At 50.2% G+C, this 27614-nt stretch overlaps 1 protein-coding gene across 1 annotated transcript in view; it reads left to right on the plus strand.

Moving 5' to 3' along the window:
• The window catches only part of OXCT1 (3-oxoacid CoA-transferase 1), a 125117-nt gene that overhangs the window by 14391 nt on the left and 83112 nt on the right, over positions 1 to 27614 (plus strand). The window contains exons 4-7 of the mRNA XM_028517885.2: positions 4845 to 4980; positions 6296 to 6445; positions 10786 to 10892; positions 14204 to 14264. Of these exons, the coding sequence (XP_028373686.1) occupies positions 4845 to 4980; positions 6296 to 6445; positions 10786 to 10892; positions 14204 to 14264 (454 nt within the window). The remainder of the gene's footprint in view (positions 1 to 4844; positions 4981 to 6295; positions 6446 to 10785; positions 10893 to 14203; positions 14265 to 27614) is intronic.

The following is a 27614-nucleotide window of genomic DNA, read 5'->3' on the forward strand; positions in this document are numbered from 1 at the left end:
CTTGGAGGGGTTGCAGCGGTGTAACACCACGGAAGGCAGGCAGACCGTATCCACTGTCTACCTGCTGGGCGGTTTCCCTGCTAGGGTGTGATGGCAACAGGACTCCGGAGGATGTGCCGGTACCCTCATGCTGGGTAGTTGAGGGAAGCTCACCCATGCGAAGGAATGGTCAGGACTCAGGGGAAGCAGCATGGGTACTGGGCCTCGGAGTCAGTGACAGGCCCCCAGCCCCGAACCTGGTGGAGTGACGGAGGGAACGGTCAGCACCGGGAAGACAGCCTTGGAGAGAGGCTGCCCAGTGCGCTGCAGCTTGGGGGAGCGGGGGACGAGCCAGGAATGTGCATCCTGACATTTCTTCTCTCACCCCTGAGCCTCCGGGTGGTGCCTCCCACAGACCGACGCCGCCCGAAGCCACAGGGCGAGGGAGCCTGTGGTTCAGTCCATGCAGGTCCATGCAGCCTAGCCATCCCGGGCACGGGGCCAGCGGGATGGACTCAGGGGCTGGGGGGACCAACAGAGAATATTCCACCTAAAGATGTGATGATTTTCATGAGGAGCCAGTGGGGAGGGGCGGCTGCAGTCGAGCAGTAAGTGCATTTGTCCCGTGTTAGCACGTGTTTATGTGGTGCCCTCCGTGCCTGCATGTGTGTCCGGGTGCTCGGGCACCACAGTGAACCAAACGGGGCCAGGTCTCTGCCTTGGTGGGCCTCACATCCCAATGGGGAGAGGCGGGCAGTACGTGGTAAACGTAACACAGTAAGTAAACTTGCAGTGTGTTGGAAGGTTAAAGTGCTGTGCAAAGAAGACCTAGAGCAAAGGGGGTTGGGAGCGTGAAGGTGGGGGGCAGCTTCGGTGGAAGTGGGGGTGACCCAGGCGGGGCTTGTGGGGGAGGAGCAGCTGACCAGAGACTTGCAGCAAGTGAGGGGGTGAGCCGTGCAGAGATCTCGGGGGAGAGTTTGGAAACACAAAGGCCAGTGTGGAGTCCCCCAGGCAGGATGCCTGGTGCCTTTTATTTAACGTGATTCTTTTTTTAAATTATTTGGGGTGACATTTTGAATTTATTGGGGTGACATTGGTTCATAAAATCACCTAGGTTTCAGGGGTACAATTCTATAATGCAGTATAATGGTACATTGTATTGTGTGTTCACCACCCCAAGTCACGCCTCCTTCCATTTTACCAGCCCCCTTTACACCCCCTTTGCAGGAGGCCAGGGAAGGTGGAGCGAGAAGCAAGTGGGAGGAGGAGTGAGGTTGGAGGAGGCTTAACCAGACTTCCCAGCACGAGGGGCCTTGCAGGCCACCCAGAGACCAGTGCTCTGACTCTGAACACGTGAATACCATTGCAGGGTGTCAGCTGAGCGTTTCATTTTACGCCTGTAGCTCGGGCTGTCGTTTGTGAGCAGGTCCTAGGGGCCAGGAGTCGCAGCTGGGAAGGTCACGGCAGCGTCCAGGTAAGAGCTGGTGCAGGGCACAGAGGAAGGGGAGAGAAAGGCTCACTTCTGGGTGGATTTCGAGGCTATAGCTTGGATGTCCTGATAGTGTGTGAAGGAGAGGTCCAAGGTCACCACCCCCCCACCCCTTAGTTCTGTGCCGAAGACCTGTAAGGATGGGGCTGCCGTCAGGTGAGATGGAGCAGGCTGCAGGTGGAGCTGCGTGCGAGGGAAGAGGATTGTTAACGTGGAGAAGGGAGAGTGTACTTTGGTGTTAACTAGGAGGAGACCAAAAGCAAGCCCCAGAAACAGGCACCACGTGTATGGAAGTGGAGGGGAGCGGCAGGTTTCCAGGAGACACAGTCTTGAGTGTTTGGAGCCCTCTAGTGGACAAATGGTGTATGACTAATCTTCAGGGGATTCACTAGTAACTGCAACAAGCACGGTTGAAAATACTTGTTATTGAGGCTCCAGATTTCTGTTGACGCAGGTGAGAATAAATCACGTGGCCGTTTTTTATACCCACAGGGTGTGGGTGGAAACGCTACCAGGTTTGGTATTGGAAGGCTAGGAGGATGAAACAAGTCCGGAAGGAGGTTGACGGTTCCAGTTCCCTGGATTACTTACTTGGAAGCATTCAGGGGTCAGGGCTGCGCGGGGAGGTTGGGCGCTGGGAAACGTTGCGCCCCCAGAACCTGCAAAGGGCCAGTGGGGCGGGCGTGGCCGCCCGTGCGTGTGAGGCCTGTGGGGGTGCAGTGAGGAGTGTGGCGGCGGAAAAGGTTGCCAGGAGAACCATGGTGCTCGGTCGTACCGGGCACCCCCCCCCCCCCCCCCCCCCCCCCGGCCCAGGCAAGCACGTGGCCGGCTCCGGTGGTCATTAGGCGTACGCTCTTCCACCACTTTCCATGGCCAAAGCCAGGATTCTGGAGTGGGTCTTCCCCTACGTCCTGGGGGGTGGGGGGCAGGGGTTCTTGGGAATGATTTCCCCTGGATTGACCCTTCTCCCTTCCCATCGTTGCTGCGTAGGTCACACCCTCCTTGTTGCTCGTTGGGACCCTTTCCAGCCTCTCACCTCATCTCCCTGCCTCTCCTCCCTGGGCCTCTCCCAGGAATTGGAGATCCTGATCGTTTCTGCTTAGTTACTCACAGGGTCACTCCATCCTTCGTGGGGGCGAGGCCCTCCTTGCTCGGCGTGGCTTCAGGCGGGAGGTCAGCCCGGCCCGCCTGTCGCACCATCGCCCCCCTTTCAGAGCTGCCCCTCTGCCTCGTTCCCTCGCGCCCTCCACACCTCTGCCGTGCTCCCGAAGGCTTTTTCCCCTGAGAGTCCCTTGGTGTTGCCCCCCCTCCCCCCTCCCCCACCCCAGCCTTTTTCTGTCTGTTTCCCCCTGGGCTTCTGGATCTTCGGCATTCTCATCGCATCTCACGCAGACCCCTCCCAGCACAGCCCTTGCTCCGTCCCCATTGCAGGTTTGCGCGTCTTTCTCTGCGATAAGCTCAGAGCTGCCCCCCAGCCCTGGGGTGCGGGAGGAGCTCGGTACACGACTGGAGGGTGAGTGAGGGGTGTGTAGAGGGCGCAGACTTCCCAGGGGCGGAGCCACCAACACCGAAGGGATCAGGAGGGAGAGTTCATACATGAAGACTGTGTTTCTAGGACATACTCCGGCCTTCATCACTCCGGCATTTCTGTCTTTCAAAAAACCTTATTGAACCACAGAGTAAACAGAAAAGGGGGCATATCCCAGGTGTGCAGATCGGTGGGCGCTTACAGGCTGCGCACCCACGGAACCAACACGCAGGTGAAGAAACGCAGTGTGGCCCGTACCCCACAGAGGGCCCCTCCGGTTGATATCCTCTCCACTCCCAGGGTTAACCGTGGCCCTCGCTTCTGATCTCACCCATTGCTCTTGTCTGACTTTGAACTTAGTAGGAGAGGAGTAATTCAGTGGGGACTGTGCCGTGCGTGTGTCTTCGGCTCCACATTTTGTCTGCCGGTCATCCATCGCTGCCGGGGGTTGTCGGTAACTCATTGTCGTACGACATTCCATTTTGTGGCTATACCACGATTTATCTATCTGTCTTGTGGCTGATGGGCATTCGGGAGGCTTCAGTTTGGGGCCATAACGAGCAGTGCCACTACGAATATTCTCGCACGTGCCCTCCGGTGGACGTCGGTGTGTGTTCCTCTTGGGTGCAGAGCCCGGAGCAGAGTCGCTGACTCGCAGCGTAGGAAACGCACAACAACGCTGCTGATCGTGTGCCCAAGGTGTTTGTATCGGTTTTCATTCCCGTCAGTGCATGTGAGAGTTCTGGTGGTCCCCCAGCCTTGGCAACACTCGGTATTGCCTTCTTTTTCACTCAGCCGTTTTGTTTGTACTTGTAGCAATGCCTCGCTGTGGTTTTCACTATTTTTCTTTTAAAAATATTTGATAGTTGTATAGCTTCCATTCAGGCATTCCTCATTATCTTAGAAATGCTTTCTCCATCTAGTTGGTTAAAGTATTTTTGAGACTCTTGAGTGGCACAGATGGGTAAGGTGACTAAAAATGGAAAAGCACTCTGTCCGTTGTTGATGTGTCTCGTCACATGGACTTCGCTTGGAATTTGGGCTACATTTTGCTTTGAAAAGAAAGACACACACTTAGAGACCTTCGCCTAATGAAGAAAGCCGACACTGCCTGCACCATTTTAGAGAATAACTTGAACTTCAACATCAACAGACATATCACACCACAGTATATGTAACTTAGATACAGAGCTATTCTTGTTACCTGTATATTTTCACTGGTTTGTGATTAACTTCCTTTTTTGTTGTTGTTGTTAAAAATGTTTAAGTGTTTCAATGTTCTCGAGCAAAGTATCTGTGACATAGGGAAAATATTCCTAGTTGCTCGTAAGTAGGTCCATATTTCAAGAGTCCGCTGTTTTCTCTTTAAAGAAGAGAATGCCCCTGACCTCCCTCTTGGACAGAAAGAGGTTCTCCATCCACACCTGTCTCTGGGGTCCGGGCAGGGTGGGGCCGAGGTGCCGCCTCTGCAGCACAGGGCATGGCCGGCCCATCTCTTTGCTCATCTAACCCGGGGTCACCCTGGAGCAGTGGGAAGAACGGAAGGGACGAGGCTCAATCCCAGGAAGGATGTGGGTTTGCGTGCTGCCGGCTGTGTCACTCCCCACGTTGTTGGGGGGAAAAGTCACTTAAATATTTTGAGCTTCAGTTTCCTTAGCTGTGAAATAAGACAAGAATAGTCACCTCGCAGCGCTCCGTGGGTGGCGGGGGACTGCGAGGGAATGTGGGCGCAATGCCTCCTGGGTCGGGCCCCTTCGAATGAGCTCAAGGTCAGGGTTTTGAACGGAGGTCGCGTTCGCGTTCTGCCGGACGCGCCTTTAACTGGGAGCCGCTTGCGTTTCCCGGCAGGGTCGACAACTTCGGCCTGGGCCTGCTCCTCCAGACGAAGCAGATAAAGCGCATGGTCTCCTCGTACGTGGGAGAAAATGCGGAATTTGAGCGGCAGTACTTGTCTGGTGAACTGGAAGTGGAGCTCACACCTCAGGTAAGAAAATTCTCATTCGGTTTAAAATTTATCTCCTTCTCCCCAGACGTGCCTCTGTGCAGGACAGGTAAGGCGGAGAGAACGCTGTTTTGTGGGTCACCCCTGCCCTTTCCCGGAGTCTAGCTGATATTTTCTGTTGCTATGCAACGGAAGAAGGAGGTATTTCTAATAAAAATACCCAGGCTACGGGATACGTTTTAAAGTGTGATGTAAATTATATTTTTCATGTAAATTGTGCTGGAAGCATGCATGCAAACGGACTCGCTGAAATGTGTGAGGATTATCCTCCAAGTCAACCGCAGGAACCGCAGAATCGGCCATTTGTGTGGAATCTGGGCTTGCGGAGACGGGGCAGGACAGCGAGTCCGTGCATGCAGAACCCACTGCCCCCGAGTCCCCGCCGGGGGTCTGGCCCCGCCCCCAGGGCGGTGTCACTGCAAAGCCACAGCAGCCACGGTTCACCCGGCAGGTTCCCGTTTCCGACGCCATCTCTGCGATCGACGTCCTGCACCTGTCTTTGGGGGAGCGTGGCCTTGAAGCATCCGCCACAGAGGGGAGCGAGCTTTCTGCAGGTGTTTGGGTAAAACAGGGGTCTGCAGGTTGCATCTTCCATATTTTTTTATTTTTTAAAAATGTTTTTTAAAGATTTTGTTTATTTTTAGAGAGGGAAGGGAGGGAGAGAGAGAGAGAGAGAAACATCAATGTATGGTTGCTGGGGGCCGTGGCCTGCAACCCAGGCATGTGCCCTGACTGGGAATCGAACCTGCGATGCTTTGGTTCTCAGCCGGAGCTCAATCCACTGAGCTACGCTAGCCAGGGCTCACATCTTCCATGTTGACGTGGGCCCCAAAACCGAGCCCTCCACTCCACTTTACTTTTGTCAACAATAAATGTTATCACCCCCGACTTCACCAACTTGGTAATGATGTGACGTAGCAGCATTTCATACAGAAAAAGTTCCCAGGAATCCAGTCACAGCGCGGACTTGACTAGAGCAAGCCTGCCTGGGGGGCTGCTCTTTCTCCCTGGGGCGTCCCCGGGCCCCTGACTGACCGCCCCACGCGGCCGCACTGCGGCGGTGGCACCTGTGCCTGTCGCAGCACCGCACCGCACCGCACCGCACCGCAGAGAGGCAGCGCCTGGTTTAAATGAACCTTCTAAGCAAGGAGAGTTTGTGAAACGCACTGATGGACCCGCTAGGTTCCCTTCAGAGCAGTAACCTCCTGGAGAGCGGGCGCGATGTGCGACCGCTTCTGTGTCCCCATGAGAAGTGTGCTTACCGCCCCTCCCACGGGCCTCGCTTGCTCCCCCGCAGGGCACGCTCGCAGAGAGGATTCGCGCCGGCGGGGCCGGGGTGCCTGCGTTTTACACCAGCACCGGCTACGGGACCCTGGTGCAGGAAGGAGGCGCGCCCATCAAGTACAACAAGGACGGCAGCGTGGCCATCGCCAGCAAACCCAGAGAGGTAGGGAGTGCCGCCATCGGGGGCGCCGCTGCCTTGCATGGGGCTCTGGTGGCTCGTGGGGGAAGTAGGTGTGAAGGCACCTCCCTGTGAAAACAAACACCGCCATCCGTGAATGTCACCGTGCCAGGGAGAATCTCCAGCCAAACCTGAGTGTCTGCTAGTGATTGAAACCTCATGGAGAAACCAGAATAAGTACCTGATAAGAAACTGGAACCCGTATGAGTTGTGTGAGTTAAGCTTAGGTATCGGAACTAATTTGGGAGGTAGATTTTTACCAGTGGAGGAGCCTTTGTAATTGCTGGTTACGCTTAGGTGGAGCGCAGAGTGGCTGTGTGATAGATATGTGACGTTATTCTTGCGCAGAACTCTCCTGTGATTGGTGGGCAAGAAAAAAAAAAAGGCCGAGGAACTCACAAGTCTGTGTGCAATGTGGAAGACGGGGGACACTTGTAACTATGTAGCAGGATGAAGGGAGGCCTCCCACGGCCTTCTTCCTTCCGTGCGCTGGACACGCGTGGGCTCGCTCTGTGCCTGGTAACTTCACGCACATGTTAGAGAAGAAGGAAACTCTAGACATTTGAAGTAACTCCAGTTTGAGCCAATTCTTAAACTTACACAGGCCGATCTGTCGTTACCGTGGTCTTAGAATCTTTCTCCCTTCTCCCTGCCCACGTGGCTTAAGATGTTAACTCGGGTCGCAGAAATGCCCAGCCCATCTCTAGGGAGGAGGAGACTCAGGCTGGGGGGGGAGGGGGGGTCTCTTACCGCCTTCCTGCTCCTGGAGGGGTCAGCGCTGCACCTGCTCTCAAGGGGAGGTGAAAAGTCACTGAACGGGGCCCCTGCTGTCTGCGAGCAGAGCCCGTCCCCTGGAGCTTTGCCCTTCTGCTTGGGGGTGACCCGGACGGACTCAGCTTTTGCTAACATTTCTGACGTTCTGTCTCGCTTCTTTCTTTACCGCCTCATTAAGTTCAAAAAGTTCTTCGCCAAGTACATGACAGGAGTCTCATCCTTAAAACGGATCTTCGTAATACAGATAAGGATGCCCAGAAAAGTTGGGCTCATACTTTGAGAGCTTGTGGGTGTTCACTCACCCTGGGAAAACACAGGGTGGACCAGGCTCTGTCCAGAACACCTGGGTTCACTTGTTTCTGGAGTCGCGTGCGTGAATTTAGTCGTTTTGTGATTTTGTCTGGATCCCCCTAGGAGTATGACCAGTAATTTCTTGAAGCAACCCTTGTTAGCTCTTTATTTCCCTTGCTTATCATGGGAAGTGAGTGATTCCTTCAGTCAGTGGTGTTTGTGGGGCTCCTGCTCTTTCCCAGGCGCTGGTCCCAGTGTGGTGGGGAAAGGCGGTCTGGAGACCCAGCCCCCCGAAGTGGAGGGACTGGACAGGGAGTGGAGAGAGACACACGCACGTTCTGGAAGGGCCGTGAAGAGAAAGCAGGCAGGGCTGGGCGGAGAGTGACCAGTGGCCAGGGAGGCGGTGTTTCTGGTTGGGTTCCGGGAAAGCTCGCCCTGTACCGTGGAGGTGACACTTGGCAGAGACCTGAATGGAACAGGAGGGTGAGCTGGGCAGAGTTCATGGGGTTGTGACCTACGCAGAAGGAGGAAGGTCGAGGCCCTGAGGCGGTCTTGCCCTGTGTGTGGAACAGCAGGGTGGTGAGACTGGAACGGAGCCAGTGAGGCAGAGAGCAGCAGGACCGGAGGTTGAAGAGGGGCAGGAGCCAGATCTCAGGAGTTCAGATTTAACAGAGGCTGGTGAGCGGCGGGCAGCAAGTTGGAGGGAGTGCTGTGGTCCGAGTTACATTTAGGCAAGTTGACGCTGTCAGGAGGGGAGGGTGTTTTCTCTCCCTCCACCCCCCAGGGGCCAAGAGCAGCAGCCGTGGGAGCGGTGGAGAGGCTGTTGCATTAGTCCACGTGGGGATGTAACGTGGTACCAGTGGGACCTGTGAGGAGTCCTCGGAACTGGGATTTATAGTGGGGGTGGCCGTAAGAAAAGACAAGAACCCGAATGCCGCTCATTGAGACCGGCTGACACTGGGGCAGTCAAAGGGCTCGGCAGAGACATGGTGCATTTAAGACGTCATTCCGTCTCCAAGGCGGGTGGGTGCTCCGCAGGCTCCAGCTCGGGGGGCGTCCAGAGCTGGGGTGGGAGCGTCAGAGACAGCAGCGTTAGTGTGTAAGTCTCTGGGGCTAGGAGTGGCTGGGACACGGGTGTCAAACTCACTTTTCCCGGGGCCATCTCAGCCTCAAGGTCACCTTCAAGGGGCCAAAGGTGATTTTAGGACTGTACGAACCTAACTGCTCCTTAACTAGGGGCAAGGAGCTCGGCGCCAGGTAGAAATTGGGTGGAGGGCCTGATTCAGCCCGAGGGCCTTGTGTTTGCCACCTGTGCGCTGGGGGGGGGGGAAAGCAGATAGAAAGCACCTGTTTTGTGTCTCCAAAGGCAGGGAAGAGGCCTTGAAGGAGCAGGAGCGGAGAATGGAGAAGTGTCTAGTGAGTGAGACGGAAACTCGGGGCGTTCCGGTGACTGGACAGACGGGAAACTTTGCACAGGAGAGGGTGGCGTGGTCAGAGGTGTGCAGAGCTTGGGGTGGAGTCCCCGGAAGTAACCGTCGGATTTGGAGGCTTAGAGGCCTTCGGTAACTTCAGGGATGGTATTTCTACAGCGGAGGATTTCTCGGGAGCGGTGGAGAGTTGCTGGGAGTGGGTCCGAGGAGGGACTGACGGGAAGCTGAGACAGGGGAGTGCACGGCTCTTTCCCGCGAGTGTGGTTGCTAGTTTGACAAAACCAGCTCCCTCATTTTTTAAATTTTAGAACCATAGCTAAAACCAACCGTGAGTGTGTATATCTGTCAGGAGATTATGTAGTTAGAATTAAAAAAAAACCATTTTTTTATCTTTTACTTTTCCTTGGGTTAGCATGTATGTAGACCTATATGTGGTTTTCCAGATCTGTACGTGTAAAATGCTCTGAATGTGAACACCGCCACTGGTGTTTGCAGGGGCGACTCTTAAACATAAGGTTCTTCAAAAAGCTCTGTATCGATGGGCAGCTTATGGATATCTTTTATATAATTTGTCTTAGTTCATATTCATAACATTCTCATGCATCAGTGACTCCATAAATTAATTTTTTTTAGCAGGAAGGTGGGATAATGTCTTTAAGGAGGCTGCTGTTTCAGAAAGGATTTCAGTTTTAAACCGAGGTTAAAGAAGTTAATGTACCCGGACTTGCTCCCCACGCTTCCCATAAGCGCACGCAGTTCGCCCACTAGGGGGCGCAGTGGGAATGGGAATGGAGTTCTGCCTTCCACCTCTCCCGTCCTGCGCCGCCTGGGATGGAGCCCCCTGGACGCTGTTGGCAATGACGCGGTGTGGTTTGGCTGTATGCTTCTCTTCTCCACCTCTCCCCTTCACTCACAGTAGGACCACAGGCAGTAAAGGTGCACAGATCGATAGGTTTCCATCGGACCAGAAATGACAGAAGAGAAGGAGTAATAGAATAAAATGTAACATTCATAGTAGCATCAGAAACTGTGACGTACCTATGATTAAACCTAAAAAATATATCCAAAGCTTTTGGGGTGAAAGTTACAAAACTATCGAGAGAGGTAAAAGGAGACTTCAAAAAATATGCTTATATTTTTAATATATTTACTAAATATATTAAATATAAGTTTATAATATATATTATATACATAATAATATATAATGTATAATGTATATTAAGTTAAATATATTAAATGTGCATTAATATGCTTATATTTTTAATATAAGCATAATACATGGTTATATTTTTAATATAAGCATATAATATATGGTTATGTATGGGTGGGAAGATACAGCATGTCAGTTCTCTCCAAATTCATCTGCAGATTCTAGGAACTCGATGAAAATCTCAGCAGGTGGTTATAGGTTAATTAGGAGAGATGAATGGACCTTTATAACTATTTTATACATGAGACAACACCTTGGTCCCTTCATGAAAATATATAGTTTTTTTCTGGGGTACAGGGAAAGAGGGACTGTAGGTAAACCATGCATACGAGTAATGAAATGAATACTGGCAAACACCGTCTACACCTCAGTTCCTCGGACTGACCAGGCTCTCACTCGTCACTGAGCCTTTGCACATGCTGTTCCCTCGGTTCCCCCTTCCAGCACTTGGGCACAGTCCCAGTGGCCTCCTCCTGGAGGTCTCCCCTCAGACTCTCTTCCCTCTGAGAAACCTGCCCTGACTAAGCTCTCGCCCTGTGTAGCCGCCTCCGTCAGAGCACCTGTCACGGCCACACAGGAGCTGCGCAAAGTCCTGACCATGTCCTCTCCGTCTCCCGCAGGTGAGAGAGTTCAACGGCCAGCACTTCATTCTGGAGGAAGCGATCACAGGGGACTTTGCCCTAGTGAAAGCCTGGAAGGCGGACCGTGCAGGGAACGTAATCTTCAGGTAGGGTGACGGGTTGAAAAAATATTAGTGGGAGGCATTTCAGACACTCGATGGCTCCTAAATGATACATGGATGTCTGTCTTCATGTGTTTGGTATTAAAAATGGCTTAAAATCAAACATGCCCACATGCATGTGTGTGTGAGTGTGTGTGTGTGTGAACAGTGGCTTGCTGGTTTGGAGTGCTTTTGGGAGTCTGTTCTGATTGGTTGATGTCTGCATTGTTCTGCTTGTTAACTATTTGAATCTATATACTGTTGCATTTAGTCACGTATAAATTATGTTTTCCCCTGTAAATTTTAGTCATCAAGACCAGTTATAATATTGACATGCTTTTGAAAACCGGAGAAAAGTACACAGTTATATTTAATTTTGATATTGCAATTGGGTTGGCCAAAAAGTCCATTTGTTTTTTTCCGTAAGAAGGTTCAAGTAGCGCTTAGTTGTCTTGAACTTCATTCGAAACAATTTTGTTAGATTGCATCGTGACAGCTGTTATATCAGCTTGCATTAAAAAAACCCCAGGAAAATTGGTGAAGTTTTGGGTAGCCATCTTAACATTGAAGATGGAAGAAAATAAGCAACATCTTTGGCATATTATGCTTTATTATTTCAAGAAAGGTAAAAACACAACTGAAACACAAAAAAAGATTTGCGCAAGGTATGAAGAAGGTGCTGTGACTGATAGAATGTATCAAAAGTGGTTTGTGAAGTTTCATGCTGGAGATTTCTCACTGGACGATGCTCCATGGTTGGGTAGACCATTTGAAGTTGATAGCGATCAAATCAAGACAGAGAGCAATGAACTTGTACCATGTGGGAGAGAGCCGACACACTCAAAGTAGCCAAATCAATGCAGTTATTGGTGAAAATGAAAAATGTGTCTTTTATTATACGGAAAAAACTAAACGGACTTTTTAAGTAACCCAATATTTATATGTATTGTCTTAAAATGTGTAAGTTACTTTAATATTCAGGAATGGTATTGCTAATACTTATTTAGGTCAGGTTTTTTCCTGTCCAGTTGGAGTCCACTAGGAAATGCTCATAAAGGTTTTGTCTGCAAAGCTGTTTAACCTTAATAATGCTGACTTTTCATTCTCATTAATTGGATAGCTAAAGATATTAATCCATAGGCTTAAAAGATTTTTAACACCTTTTGATCACCCTAAGCTTGCTTAATGCCAAGTATTTAATATTTGGGATTTATAAATTATATAGTTGTCTTTTAAAATTATACGATAATTTAAAATACACAAAGTTTTCAAACTAAGACTTTCAAAATGTTTGGTATTAAAAACTTCACCTATTAGGTGACAGAAATTATTTTTTCTCACCATATTGTCATTAACTACTTTTAGTAGTTAGCAGATTTTTACCTTTGCCAAATGCATTTTTGTGCAAACACAATTCAAGTCTCAGTGGCTATTCTCATGTTGTTTTTGTTCATTTCTGAAGAACTTAATATTAAGATTAATATTATATTTGGTTTCTTGAATTCAACTTGTTTTTGGAATGACAGCTAGTTTTGGCAGTTACAGAGGACATTTTGCTTCATGTCTACCGTACATGGCACTTTGGTGTAATGTTTGCCAAGCTGAGTGAGTTGCTGTTTAGAAAAAAGGAATAATGAGCCCTGGCTGGCATAGCTCAGTGGATTGAGCTCAGGCTGCAAATCAAAGTGTCGCCAGTTTGATTCCCAGTCAGGGCACGTGCCTGGGTTGCAGGCCAGGTCCCCAGTAGGGGGCGTGCGAGAGGCAACCACACATTGATATTTCTCTCCCTCTCTCCCTCCCTTCCCCTCTCTAAAAATAAATAAACGAAATCTTAAAAAAGAATAATGAAATTGTGTGGTAGCAAAGGTAGAAGGATTATTTAAAGTATTTCCACCAACCAACCCTATGCCCCGTTGCCTGGCTCTGGTGTCTGAAGACTGCACGAGGGCCGTTACCGTAAGCATGGACTTCGTGCCTGTGGTTCAAGTAGACACGGAGCTCTGGTGGGAAATGAGCGTGTTTATCACCAATGGTCAGGTAACCTAGGTCCTTAAGACCCTGACGCCTAGGATGACCTTCACGTTTAGTGGGACGACTGGCACAGAGGTGTGTCCAGGCCACCGTTACCCGGGAGAGCCCTGCCAGCCCCGCCTCTGGCTGCCCTGCCTGGGAGCTCTTGGTGCTGGACCCTCAGGCGGAATCCGGCAGGAATGTGTGACAGCTCGCCAGGGCTCCTCTCTTGGCCACACCCGAGACAGGTCCTTGCACCTGTCCTCAGGGCCGAGTGAAATAAACGCTGGCGGCTTCGAAGTGCTGGAAACTTACTTCCCTTCCCCAAAGAAACTTTGCCCTTAATTTACACTCTCAGAAACAAAAATATATTTAAATTTTTATGATTAGAGGAAGTGCATCAATTTAGTGACTTGGGAATGCCAAAGCGTCAGCAAAATTGGCACCTTCTCGAGATTTTTATACCTCAGGGTCTTATGTAGGCGTTCTACTTTCAGAAATGTCATTAGAAATTGGTTCTCCGGAGTGATCTTTATCGGTGACTCACAAATCACCAGTGAATGTTTCATTTCATTCCAGCAATAGGCTTCTCTTTAATAGGGAACATAATTGCTATACCTTCTCACATGAAACACTTGCTGCTTTTCCTTAATATTTTAATAGGAGCAAGTTTAGTGAACCATTTAACTATAGAAGTAAAATGGCACCCCAGTTAAAAGATTTAATGGATTCAATTTCAAATACATGCATTAATATCCATCTTACTTATCTGTGTAAAATCTATATATTAAACATAAAAAATAGTTCCTCTTTTCCTCATCCCCATAAAAACTCTATAATTGAAGGAAGTGGGTATCATATTGTTTTTATTTATAAAATATTTATAAAACTTTAAATTGAAGATAAACTAATTGAAAACATGTTTTTTAAATTTTTTTAAAGATTTATTTATTTATTTATTAGAGAGGGAAGGGAGGGGGGGGAGAGAGAGAGAGAGAAAGAGGAAGAGAAACATCAATGTGTGGTTGCTGGGGGCCGTGGCCTGCAACCCCGGCATGTGCCCTGACTGGGAATCGAACCTGCGACACTTTGGTTCGCAGCCCGCGCTCAATCCACTGAGCTATGCCAGCCAGGGCAAATTAAAATATTAAAAAAAAAAGAAAATACTTAGCAAAAGATAGGATATACTCTTGAAAAGATTCACTGAATCTTAGCCTATAGAAATTCTTTTAGTCTACAGTGAAAGCTGAAGGAGACACTTCTGATTTTTGGTCTCATTACCCCCCCCCCCCCCCCCCCCCCCGCAGGAAAAGCGCGCGGAATTTCAACTTGCCCATGTGCAAAGCTGCGCAGACCACGGTGGTAGAGGTAAGAGCACAGGTTCTCTCTCTGGTTCTGCTGTGAATTTTTAACTGGATGCTGCGTGTTACTAGTTCAGGAAAACGTACAACAGTTCACTTGTTTTTTGGAGGACAAGCAGTGAGAGCTTTTCCGTTGCGCATACGGAAGGATTGGATTTAAATACATGGCCGTTGACATTTCGCCGCGATGGCAGCCGTCTGGCTGCTGGAGTCTCGCCGTGGGAAGCAAGTCGTGGTGGGACTTGAGTAAAACCGATCTTCTCGGGCGAAATCCCAAGACGGATTTTTGCGTACAGATCCCCGGGGAAATAGTTATTTGTATCAGGAGGAGTGCATGCTTACTGTGTTAGATACTGGGAGTTCCTTAAGGAAGAAGGAGAACAGGACAAGTAAGCGCCTGATTGGCTCAGTTCAGAGCAGTTGAATCAAGGCAGGGACCAGCTGTCCTTCGTGCATCTCAGAGTTTGGGAGAGAGACTTGGAGAATCCTAGAGCTTTCCTGGGGTTAGAGCTCTGCGGCAGAAAAAGGTGCTTATCTTAAAACCCTGCCACTTTGAATCCCACATTTCATACACATTTGAACCCCAAAGGAGCCTTCGTCGAAATGATTCTTCTTTTTAAGTTACAAGAGAAAGTTTATTTAGGACGTGACAGAGGAAGCAGAAGCCAACCTGCTGGGCTGTGCGGGCGCAGGAAACAAGTTCCTGAGGCAGAAGGAGGGCCGTGGGGCTCAGGGGGGAGGGGGGAGGGGGGAGGGGGGAGGGGGGAGGGGGAGGCAGAAAGAGGGCCGTGGGGCTCAGGAGAGAGGGGGAGGGAGGGGGGGCGCTAGAGCGCACCCAAAATGACTCTCAGGTCGAGGCTCTGAGGATCCTCGTGGAAATAAACGTTCATGGTGGTTTGGGACAGTTTTCCCTGGGGAAGGATTTGCAGGAACCCGTCTCGGGATCTGGAAGTGAGGATGCGTGTTGCTGAACTTTCTCACGGTGATGGTGCTGGTGTCGTAGGGGACCTTCTGTGCTTCCCCGCAGCGCGGCTCGGGGCCCAGGGCCGAGGCCGTGTGGTTCACGGAGGCGGCAGCAGCGCGGTGGTGGAGTGGAAGCAGCCACGTGCTGCCTGCAGCTCCGCTCCTCCCCTAGCAAACGCGGTCTGCTGTCTCCGAAGTGCCGGGGCGGGTGTGGTGCTTCCGACCCAGGCCCGGTGGTTTCTTCTGCGATGGCTCGAGTGTATTTTCTTCACTTAAACTGGAAAATGTGGTTTACTCTCTCTGTGTAATTTGTTGTTGTTGTTGTTTTTAAATCATTTATTGAATCATTTTAATGCCCTGTGCATTCCACACACCTGTGACATTGCTGAAGCAAGGCCTACAACACAGCGTAAAATAACCGATAGTTTAACACTCCATTGATTTTACATGCTTTGGCAAAACTGCCAGAATTCAATATTTATTGTCTGAGTACCAGGGGACATTATGTATTATCCTGGGTAAAGTCCTTCCTTCCTTCCTTTCCTTTCCTTCCTTCCTTCCTTCCTTCCTTCCTTCCTTCCTTCCTTCCTTCCTTCCTTCCTTTTCAGCTGGTCTTATTTCTCCTAAGAGCAGAAAATGACCCTTAAGTGTCTGAGACTCCCCAAGGGTGCTAGAAAGAGGGGTTCTCTGTCTGTGAAGGGAATGGGGAACCGCGCCCTGGAGCTGAGCCTGCGGGCCAGATGCGGGCTGGCCCCTCCCTGCACACACCCCTCTGACCCATCCCCGCGCTCCCGCCTGTCCAGCCCAGCCTTGTAATTCGGTGCTGCCGACCGCAGCCCTTCCTGGCTGACTCCCCTGCCCTGTCCACCGTGGGAGCCGCTAGCCACAGGCGACTTTCACATTTGCAATGAATGAAAATTAAATGAAGTGAAAATCTGGTTTCTGTCCAGCAGCCACATGTGGCCCCTGACGCCTGTGTCATTAGCACAGGTGTTGCCGGAGAGAGCTTCATCGGAAGGGTCAGGATGAAGTCCGGTTTGTCCTTCTAGCTGAGGGGTATGCGCCACGCAGCTCCCTAGACAAGAGCTGATTGGACGCCCAGCCCTCTGCGTCCTCAGGGTGGAAGGGGTCCACACGCGCCCCTAGGTTGAATTGTAAGAACTGTGTGCTCGAAAAGAGGGACTGATTTGGAATTGGGGAGAATGAGTGGATTTTCTGACACGAAAAGGCTACTTTGACTTTGTGACTTTGGGGTATTTTGAGTAGTGGCTGTCCTGGACCTCAGCTCCTGCTCTTTGTGACTCAGCATGTGCTCCACCCCCTGCCCTCGCCTCTGGGGTGCCGTGCGGTCCCTTCCCCCAGCCCTGCCCCATGTGGCAGGGGGCCCGGTGTGACGGACGGTTGTGAAGTGTAGTGTGGATGAGTCGTCTTCGGAGATCACAAACTGCACACTTACTCTTCTGCCTGTTAAATATGGACAGTAGTAGCAGCTACCATTAAGCAAGCGTTTATGATGCCAGGGTCTGGCACAAGTAACACCCTTCTCTTACGACAACACCTTTTATTACAAAACCATAAGCACGCCATTCTGTAACATAACAGTATCCCACTGAAGCACGCCAGGGGATCACGTCAGGTGAAATGTCCAAATCAACACTGTAAGTGATCGCACCCCTGGTACTGCCCTGCCCGCCACACGCAGGCAGCCTTCCTTCTGCCGGACGCCGTGCGCTGGTCAGCGTTGCATTCCTCGTGTCCATCGTTCCTGTTTTAACCCTTGCACTGGTCCCGCGAGGTGGGAACCACTGTCCTCATCTTACCGATGAGGACTCTGAAACACAGGAAGGTGGAGTGACCTGCCTGGTGTCACACAGCTAGCTGGAGCTCGGCCAGCACCACAGAAACACTGACCCCAGGGTGTCTGCTGTCCCCTGCTATTTCACGGAGCACTCTCGCATCATCATCGCAAACGGATGACGACTCAGACATCTGAAAGATAATGAGCACCTGGAGGGTGTCCATTCAGTGCTCACCGTTAGACTCAAGCAGGTAGGGCGTTTGTGAGCGATATGTCCATCTATCCTGGGCCTTCGTGGCCAGTCATTCCAGCTACGGTCTTTTCCTGCTGATACCCTCGACCTTGGAGACGACCTTCAGAAAGCACCGCCCCGTGGTCCCCAGCCCTACGGGTCTGTTGCTTCTTTCTCTGGACTCTGTTTGTTCTGCTGTGCAGCCTGTTGGAACTCTGCGGTCTTTCTCAGCCTCCCCTAAACGTGGTGACCGACTGTCAGCTCTGGGGCTGCGGCGCCTGAACGGTGGGAGCTGTCGCGGTGAGGATGCCCCGCGTCCCCAACAGACTGCTGCAGAACTCCGAGCTGGCCTCCTGTCTCTGACAGGGGAGGACACAGAGCCCGTTCCTGTTGGGGGGGTCTGGGCTAGAGCTTGTCTCCTGAAGCCACCGGCCACTGCCTGCCCCAGGGAGTCTGCAGCCTTTTTGTCCCTGGTTACAGCCTGTCACCGGATGTTTCAGGAGGCTGGGACTATAAATGTCTAACATGTCAATGATGATGCCCTTAGACATCTTAACATTGTTTTGGAACTTAGAAGTAGGGTGGCAAAGGAACACACAAGCTGTCTCTTGCTTTTTTATGTAAAGAGGGAAACCAATAATTTTATGTTGAGTTAAAAAAAAATGCCAGATCTGCCCAGGACATTCATTAACTACTTCTAGTTTCTGTAAAAGGGGACCTCACTCCCTTTCAGAGGTGTCTGGAGCAAACTCACGAGCTGTGTGAAAGCAAAGAGGTGATGCATGATGTCTGTTTTCCCCCTGAGCAAAACCAACGTGAACGTGGAGTTTGTGTCCCTAAGAACCACCCGCCCGCGTCACGACACAGTCGTGAGTGCTGGCTGTGTCACTCTTCCCGCCTGCAGGAGCCCGGCAGGCCCTCGTCCCTCGGGAGAGACGAGGACATGTGGCCGCACCTTCCGGTGCCCTCGCCAGCAAGATGTTTCTCTTTTTAGAGCAGACAGTGTCAAATCTGGGCCTCCCTCTGTGTGAGTGGGCGATGCCTCTCCTGATGAACTTCACACGTTCGTTCAAGTGCAGAGGCGGCCAGAGGTGGCTGGCTGGGGAGGGGCTGTCGGCAGGCGCTGCTCCGGGTATCTAGCGAGGAGCAGAGCAGCCGGACTGGCCCGTCTTCGCAGGGGAATTCATTCGGCTCCTGGAGGGTCTTGTTAACGAGCCCCTGACTTCCTGCGAGCCCTGGTGGTCTCCTGGGTGCATATTCCCCCTGTGCTGATTTTCTCGGAGAAGTGATCTGTTTCTGTATAGATTTTTTTAAAGATTTTATTTATTTATTTTTAGAGAGGGAAGGGAGGGAGGGAGAGAGAGAGAGAGAGAGACATCAATGTGCAGTTGCTGGGGGTCATGGCCTGCAACCCAGGCATGTACCCTGACTGGGAATTAAACCTGTGGTTCAATTGACACTTTGGTTCGCAGCCTGTGCTCAATCCACTGAGCTATGCCAGCCAGGGCTGTTTCTGTATATATTTTTTAAAGCTGTTTTTTTTTTTAAATTTATTTTTAGAGAGGGAAGGGAGGGAGAAAGAGAGAGAGAGAAACATCAATGCGTGGTTTCTGGGGGCTGTAGCCTGCAACCCAGGCATGTGCCCTGACTGGAAATCGAACCTGCGACGCTTTGGTTTGCAGCCCGTGCTCAATCCACTGAGCCATGCCAGCCAGGGCTATTTTTAAAGCAACTTATAATAGAGAACCTCCAGGTAGGGATGGGGCGGGGAGGGGGGGGCGGTGCTTCACTCAGGAGACTGTTGACACTTTGTCTCTTGCAAGCAACCTGCCGTGCCTTCAGTGTCAGAAAAGGCCATGTGACCCAGCCGCCTGAGGCTGTGAGACCGCGGCCGCCAGAACAAGCCAGCCGATTCCCCAGGCTTGTCCTTGGATGCTGTTAGAAGACCGCCAGGTTTACCTGGGCCTTCTCAGCTCCTTAGCTAACCTGGGCCTTCTCAGCACCTTAGCTACCTTCAGCTTTCCATTAGAGGAAGTATATTCATTATCACAACTTCAGTAAAGTTGTTTTACTTACACTATGATACATTTGTGTACTTGCTTGTGGAGGAATTATTTCTCTTATATATAACCTAATTGTATGAGGTATTTGATGCACACAGATGTGACGTACCTGTGGTCTTCCTGAGTTATGGATGACATATCATCATAAATGGGGTGCTGTGAGCCTACCTAACGTACGAATCAGAGGGTTGTTCACGCTCATTTTCACCTGCCTGCCTCCCCTGCAGGGGTAACCACTCGTCTCTGTGCCCGTCCATCCCTTGCTTTAAAAAAAAAATTCTGAGTCACAAGGTCTGGACATATGGAAAATTGTTTTCCACATCGGTATCTTCAGATTTGTTCTGCCACGAGAGCCAAGCTCCGGGAACTGTGACTTCCGAGTCCTGTGCCAGTGCCTGCCTCATGCCGTCTCTCCTCCCATGAGCAGTAGCTCGGGGACAGGATCGGGGACATTGGGGACATCTGCCACCCTGCTCAGCAGAGACACCTCGTTCCTGACTGGTGGGTGATGAAAGGCGAAGGCCGCAGCGTGAAGGACGTGAGACGTTTTTCTTTTTAATGTTTATTATGGAAGACGGCAAGCGTGCCCCGCAGTAACCAGGGGTGCAGCGGACCCTTCTGCGCTTGTCACCCAGCTCCACTGTCCGGCCTGTCCGCGGTCACTCCCGCCCGTCTACCACTGTGCTTCCTCCTTTCTCCTCCTCTGTTGTTTTTTAACAAACACCAGGTGTTGTGACTCTGTTTTGAGGAAAGATCAGAAATTCTGGTGTGCCCGGCACTGTTCTGGGTTCTGGAGACACGGCAGCGAGCAAAGCAGCCAAATCCCCGCCCTTGTGGAGGTTATATTCCCATGGCCAGGGCCGCCCTGAGAGCCAGTGAATGAGCGAAACACGTAGCGTATCAGGGGTTGGCAAGTGTTAAGGAGCAAAAACAAAGCATGACATGGCATGTCGGGAGGAGAAACTGAAATTTTAGACCGGGCGGTCAGTAACAGGCCCCCCTGAGATGACTTGAGTAAAGACCCTCCCCCCAATACCCCGCCTGCTCCGCAGCACCTGCTCCTCCGTGTCTGGCAGTGGCGGTCCGGCCGCAGGAGGACGGGACGGACGGGGTGGCGGGTGGGCAGGGGCGCTCCTGGGTTTGAGCAGTGGGGCCGAGGTCCTCTGCTTTCTGTGGCGCACGGTGGTGGGCTGCGGACTCTTCCAGGGGGGTAGTTTTCCTGAGAGCAACAGTAATACTGTCTCCTGAGGCCACGTGGAATACAGTTTGTGTTTTTAGTTCATTTCTCGGTAGTTCCCAGGAGATGATTAGACCTAGACCTGACTTGGAAACTCGGAGTGCGCGAGGATGTGACTTGGAGATTGGAGCCGCCCTGTTTGGAGAACTCTGCGTTGGGAACTCCTCATGGATGACTGTAGCAGAACTGATCAAAGGGGCTGTTATTTCTGTTTACTATAGAAGGTGGGAACACTCTGGATTTTAACCACGATTCAGTCACTTCAGTGGATCCTATGAACGTTTCATTTCCACCAAGCAGGCCAATTAGTGTTCCGCTGTTTTAGAGATTTGGGTCAGATTCCTTCCTGAGTTAGGGGAAAGGAAGATGCTGAAGGGTAAACATAATTCCTTTGCTCCCAAACTTCTTTCACTCCTAATCTTTAGATTGCTAATGCTTTTGATGTTATAGTTTCAAAAGCAGTGAAATTCATCATTTTTCCAGGAGACATTAAAGGGGGAAAAAGTATAAATGGGAAAAAAATGAAAGCTTCTGTCCACTTATATCCTTCTAACCATGTTGAGAAACTTCGTCAGATTCAGTTTCAAACACACCCATCCACACATGAGCAACCACTGCTTATGCCCTCGGGGCATTTATTCACGCGCAGAACTCTCTGATTGATGTGTGGAGACATGGTATTTATGAGAACTTGGCCAAACGTCAGATTTGACATTCACGGGGTAAAGCACGGCCTGTCGAACGCCCTTCACTGCACGTTAGTGTTTACCTGGCGAAGCTCACTGTTTCAGTTGGCTAGCAGGTGCAGACATCCACCAGGAAGCTGTTTACCCTGGCGCGCTCTGCCTCCTCCACGTGCGCTCGTTGAGTGGAATACTCAGCAGTTTCCTCTGTTGTTGCTTAGAGGGTGAGAGAGCTGTTGGGTACCGTACAAAAAGGAGGCACGTCTTCTTCCCACCAACCCCCCGTGAACCTGGGGAGCCTTTGTCCTAAGACATAATGAATGCAATCCCCTTCCTAGCGTTACATTTTGGGGTGGGCGTGCTGAGCGATGGGTATCATTTATATGGACTCATTTTTCGGTCTGTTAAATTATGCAATATCTTTAACTTATATTTTATTGTTTTCTATATGAGGTTTTATTCATGCTTTTGGATTTCATTTTTTTAATTAATTGCTAAATCACTCTGAAAGGGCTACCCGTACCTTCTTATGCTACAGATTTAGCCAGGTAGAGAGTGCTTTGGCAGATAAGATGATAATAACCTCGTACAACTAAACCAAATGAAGTGATTGACTTTGCTTGTTTCAAAGTACTGAGGTATTTAAAGACAATTTATTTCCTTGAATTTCCATCGAATGCAACATTGGTTTAAAAATAGTTATTGACCTGGCTGGCGTAGCTCAGTGGATTGAGCGCGGGCTGGGAACCAAAGTGTCCCAGGTTCGATTCCCAGCCAGGGTACATTCCTGGGTTGTAGGCCATAACCCCCAGCAACCGCACATTGATGTTTCTCTCTCTCTCTCTCTCTCTCTCTCCCCCCCCCTTCCTTCCCTCCCTAAAAATAAAAAAAAAAAAAAAAAAAAAAATAGTTATTGAGAGCCCTCGCTGGCGTAGCTCAGTGGATTGAGTGCGGGCTGCGAACCAAAGTGTCGCAGGTTCAATTCCCAGTCAGGCCACATACCTGGGTTGCAGGCCACGGCCCCCAGCAACCGCACATTGATGTTTCTTTCTCTCTCTCTTTCTCCCTCCCTTTCCTCTCTAAAAATAAATAAATAAAATCTTTTTAAAAATAAATAATAAAAATAGTTATTGAATGGTAATGAAGGCACATTGTAGTTGGGTATTTTGGCAAAATAACCGTTATCAGTCATAACATTACTGTTGTGTTGATATTTGCTGTTTCTACCAAAGAAGCAGTAAACCTAAAAACATGGACTTGGCGAATGTCCAGGGTTAACTTTCCTGCCTTTTCTGTATACTCTTGCAGATTACTCAATGTAAGTCTGATGATCATTTACATCCAGAGTAACGGCAGAACAGAAGTAGGATTTATAAATGATGATAAAAATATATTGAGCCAAGTAGTCATGCTGACGTTTTCTCTCTGGTTGCTTGGTAACGGTGCAGCAGCTGCGTCAGGGAGTGACATGCTGTCAGGTACGATGGACTGCAGTGCGTCGTGGAGCAGAGCCCCATTGTGGCCGGTCACTCGCGTGCCATTACCCTCCCCCAGTCTCGGTGCTGTTCCCTCTTGTCAGTGCGGAGATCCCAAAGACAGTCATCTTGATGATACACAGCCCCCCTTTTCATGGATTATTGAGTTTGAGTCTTACTATTTTTGGCTTTTTTGTCTTTGTACCTACTTGTAAACACGGAGGCCTCAAAAATTTGTGTTCTATTAACCTGCATTGTATGAATCTAAATTTCCTTATAAATATGACATCATTGAAGCGATGCTTCATTCTTCCATAGTGAACAACACCTTTGATCCTTGTCCCCCCGGGGTTGGGGGGAGAGAAAATATCTGGGCGGAATTTTTTTGCCTCGTGAACAATAGGGCATCGTCTCCAGCCTTCTCTGCCCTGGGCATTCCTTGTTCTAGTGCCCGTCTCAAGAAAAGGAAGCCTGTTGAGCCCATGTGCCTTATTAACTTAATTAATGGATTGATTTTTTAGCCCCCGCCTGAGGACATGTTTATTGATTTGAGAGAGAGAAAAACGTCGATGTGAGAGAGAAACATGGATTGAATGACTGGGGAAACCGACCTTTTTTAGAGTGTACGGGACGACCCTCCCACCAAGGGAGCCTCCCGGCCCGGACCAGGGTGATTTGTTTTAAATGAAAGGCTGATTTCATATCGTGTGTGACTGCGTATGCGCTGTGTAAACCATTAGTTCAGTTACTGTTATTTACAAGGATGTTGCTAAGCTACAGCCCATGGCCTCCTCCTGTGCTGCTGAAGAGCCATGACTGTTTCTATATGTTAAAGGGTTGTTAAAAAAAAAAAAAAAGACTATATGGCAAAGCTGGCGTGTAGCCTGGAGAGCATAAAACGTTACCTGACCCTTTACAGAAAAATGTGCAGATCCTTGGTTTACGGCTCAATTTCCGTCTCTGTAGTCTGGATATATTAAATGTCAACTTAGGGTTATTTCTTAAAGATCCAGTAAACTTATGTGGAGCTAAAACCAGTCGTTTGAAGAGAACCAATGAACGTGAAGTAGAATAACAGGAATTTGTGTAACAGCAGTGGGATGACGGTACAATGTGGTAGGCCTCTTGGGGGGCAACCTTGAGGAAAGGAAGATGATACACAGCAAGCTGTTGATGCATGCACGGTTGGCATGCTCTCTGCACCCTCGTCAGCAAGTCCGACTTCAGAGTCATTGCCGGTCGGTGGACTCCCTTCATCAGACGCATGTTGCTCTTTCTTGGCCGTTGGGCTGATTTCGTACTTGAGCGCCAGTGGGTCTTGTGTGTACACAGATGCACAGCCAGGTGAGCCAGGTGGGTGCAGGTGCCTGGGGAGACGGTGTGAGGGCTTTTTCACCCCTCCAGTGTCCGGCCTGTGGTGGCAGCTCCTGCCAGCTGGCAGAGTTTCCAGAAGCCACCGGAGGGGTCCAGGGTTGGAGTCATCGTGTGCCCTGCAGTTCGGAAGGACCAATGGCCCTGGGTTTTCTTTTCCTCTGGAGCCATTCCCTCCGCACCCTGGAAAGAGGGAGGAAGAAGAGGCGTGGGGAGACTGGGCCTGGTGAGGCTGATTTCTCAGCCTTCCAAACTGTGGCTTTTACCTTCCTGTTCCCTTGTTAGTCAGAGACACATTTGTAAGACGAACCTGTTGTTTCTGAAGTTGCTGGCGAGTTGCAGCCTAAGATCGAGGAGTGAACTGGGCTGCCAGCTGAGTACTTTCTCATACTTTCTCCTCTAGCTGCAGCCCTCTTAAGCCTTAGGAGGGGCTTCAGCCAGCCCCGCCCCCCCCAAGAGAGACGTAAGTGGATTATGTTAACTGGCTGCGTTCAGCTCCTCTCCTAAACGAAGGCTCGGGAAACTCAGCACTGGAGCCCCGTTTCTGCCGTGGCGTGCGTTTCACGTTACTTTGTTTGTATCATGTTTTTCAAAGCATTTTTTTTTTTTTGTATTGTCTCATTGGATTCTCTTAACTGTAAGATGCGCTGTGAGGACAAGGAGTTTTGTTACAATAGGACAAGAGAGGAAACTGGAGCTGGGATGTGTCAGAGAGTAGACCACTAGGGAGCTGGGTGGCTTCGTGATGGGGACCCCCGGGAGACTTGGGTGGGGCCCTGACTCTGCCCACCATGGGCCACGTGGTGACAACACCGGGGCTTTGTCTCTGTGATGCTTCACGTGGGGGGGGCGGAGTCAGAAATCTCAGCATGTAGGGAGGTAGCTGTGTGGGCTTTGGTAGAAGCTTGGGCTTCTCAAGTGCAAACGGAAGAGTCGTGGTTTTAGGTGAGGGGTCTGTGTGGAACGGTTCATGGGTCTTGAGGGAGGCGAGGTGGCCAGGGTGGAGGTTGGGCGGGGGGAGGGCGAGCTGTGCAGCATTCTGGAAGGAGAGTCCGTCAGACTTGCCGAGGCCGATGCCTTGATTATGGACGTGGGGTGGAGGTGGGGCAGAGAGTAGGGTGCGCCTCAGCCTGACTGGAGCCCTGGATTGTGTCCCTCGCTGAGACGGGGAGACTGGGAGGAGTTGTGTTTGTGGGAGGAGGGGAATGGGAGCTCTTGGGCCTGTGAGTGGGGATGTCGCGGGCCTGGGTGGGCGTGTGTGCACGGTGCCAGGAGGGGGGTCCGGGAGGGAGGCACAGAGTCCGGAATAGTGCACATGTCAGGGTCAGAGAGTGGGGAAGACCACGTCCGGGAAGACGTCCTCTGTCTTCTTTTCTTTTTTGTAAACAGACTGTGAGACTAATAATCACATTCTTGCCTCTCACTGGCATGGTGACCTTGGACAAGTTCCTTCACGCTCGAACCCCAGCCTCCTTGCAGCGTCTCGTTCTCCCTGACCCAGGGTGACGCCCTCAGCAGGAGGCAGGGGTTGCACCCTAGCAGCAAGGCACACCCTCCCCGCCCTGCGCCCGTCCTGCGGGGTCCCCGAGGTCCAGAAGCATGACAGTTCCATGACACCTTTGGTTTCTGAGATTTTTTTTTTTAAGATTTTATTCATCTATTTTTAGAGAGGGAAGGGAAGGAGAAAGAGAGAGAGAAAGAAACATCAATGTGCAGTTGCTGGGGGTCATGGCCTGCAACCCAGGCATGTTCCCTGACTGGGAATCGAACCTGTGACGCTTTGGTTCTTAGCCCGTGCTCAATCCACTGAGCTATACCAGCCAGGGCTCGGTTTCTGAGATCTTAGTGAGCTACCTAAAAACAAACTGTGACTGTGTTTGACTAGATTGTGCTTCATCAGTAACTTACCCAATAGTTAAAGCCCATCAACCCCAACCTAAATTATGTTGAACCCTTACGTTATGCAAAAACTATGATGACTTTTAAGAGAAGCATTATGGGCATCTTGACGAAAGGAAGGTTCATAAAAATCTGCCATTGTATTAGGTTGAGTTGCACGGAGTTGCTTCCTCTTATATAATATGTATTTTTTTATACACATACCTATGATAAAGTTTAACTTATAAATTGGGCATATTGAGAGATTAACAAGTCCACGGTGTGGGTGCACTCCCGTCCTGGGCAGGACAGAGCCGGGTGGTGTGAGATTTCATCGCGCGACTCAGATGGGCTCATAGTTTAACACTTACAGTTGTTTATTTCTGGAATTTTCCATTTAGTCGTTTCAGACCACAGTCAGTGCAGGTAACTGAAATCGCGGAAAGGTAAACTGCACTAGGGGGGACTCCTGACCTCCCCCCGCCATCGTATTGTAAACGGAGCACCGGTCAACTGCTGATCTTTTTCTGTTTTTCCCGAAGTTTGTCCTCCCTTGAAACCTGCTTCTGCTGAATACCCATCTTGACCTCTTTTTAATGAAAGTAACTCGTGTTGTTCACTTGGGAGCAGGAGAAATGACACGAATAAAGGGGCCTCAGCTGTGGGCTGATGACTGCTGTTCAGCTGCGGGTGCACCGTGGTTATTCTGGGACTCAAGAACCCCGAAATAGATCTTTTCCCACATTTCCTGAAGACGAAGCACACGGTTCCGGGTAAACACGATTAGTCTGCAGGTGTTCGGACTCCTTCCTCGAGACAGATTTGCCTTATTAAATTTTCAGGCTCGTGAAAAAGTGTGTTTTGCTTGTTTTTAGATGTAACAGTTTGAGACATTTTGCTAATTTGGGGCCAATCGATGAAAGGTTAGAAACGGAGAATGACTGAACTGGTGGAAAGTCATAGGTCTTTTTACTCTGTGGTTCATTCCATGAAGAAAACAAGACCATTCATGTCCAAGGTCGCCTCTCTGACTTGGCTTCAGAAATGTAACATTCATGTCCAGTGTTGCTGTTACGGAATGACTCGGTCCACATTCAGTAACTCTGAAGGGAATTTTAAATCCAAATCCCATAGGTGGGACATTAAACAGAAACGTGAAGAAGTTTGGCTCCTTTTCTGTGCAAAGGACACGGGTCATTCGTTTAAAGAAGCTATTTTCGTTTCTTTAACAACGGGGGAAGAGGATTCAAGGTTTGCCTTGCATTGTGCAAAAGTTCTTTTCAGTTTAGAGTTTCATTTTTAAATTTTGGAAAAGCTGTGCTGGCTCAGACAAAGCTCAGCGAAGAAAAATGCATCATTACCAAACTCAGATGAATACAGGCTGGCTACAGGGAGCTGCTGGGTTGCCCTGGCCGGGTGGCTCAGGTAGTCGGAGCATCCTCCCGTACAGCAAAAGGCTGCAGGTTTGACCTTGGTCAGGGCACATACCTAGGTTGCAGGTTCGATCCCCGGTTGTGGTGCATATGGGAGGCAACCAATTGATGTTTCTCTTGTCAACTGATGTTTTTCTGTCTCTGTCTCTCTCTCTGTCCCTCTCCCTTCCTCTCTCTCTCTAAGAAAAAAATAAGCTACAGGGTTAAGGCTGTTGAGTTTGAAA

Source organism: Phyllostomus discolor, chromosome 3 (assembly GCF_004126475.2).
Source record: "Phyllostomus discolor isolate MPI-MPIP mPhyDis1 chromosome 3, mPhyDis1.pri.v3, whole genome shotgun sequence".
NCBI classification, from domain to species: Eukaryota; Metazoa; Chordata; class Mammalia; order Chiroptera; family Phyllostomidae; genus Phyllostomus; species Phyllostomus discolor.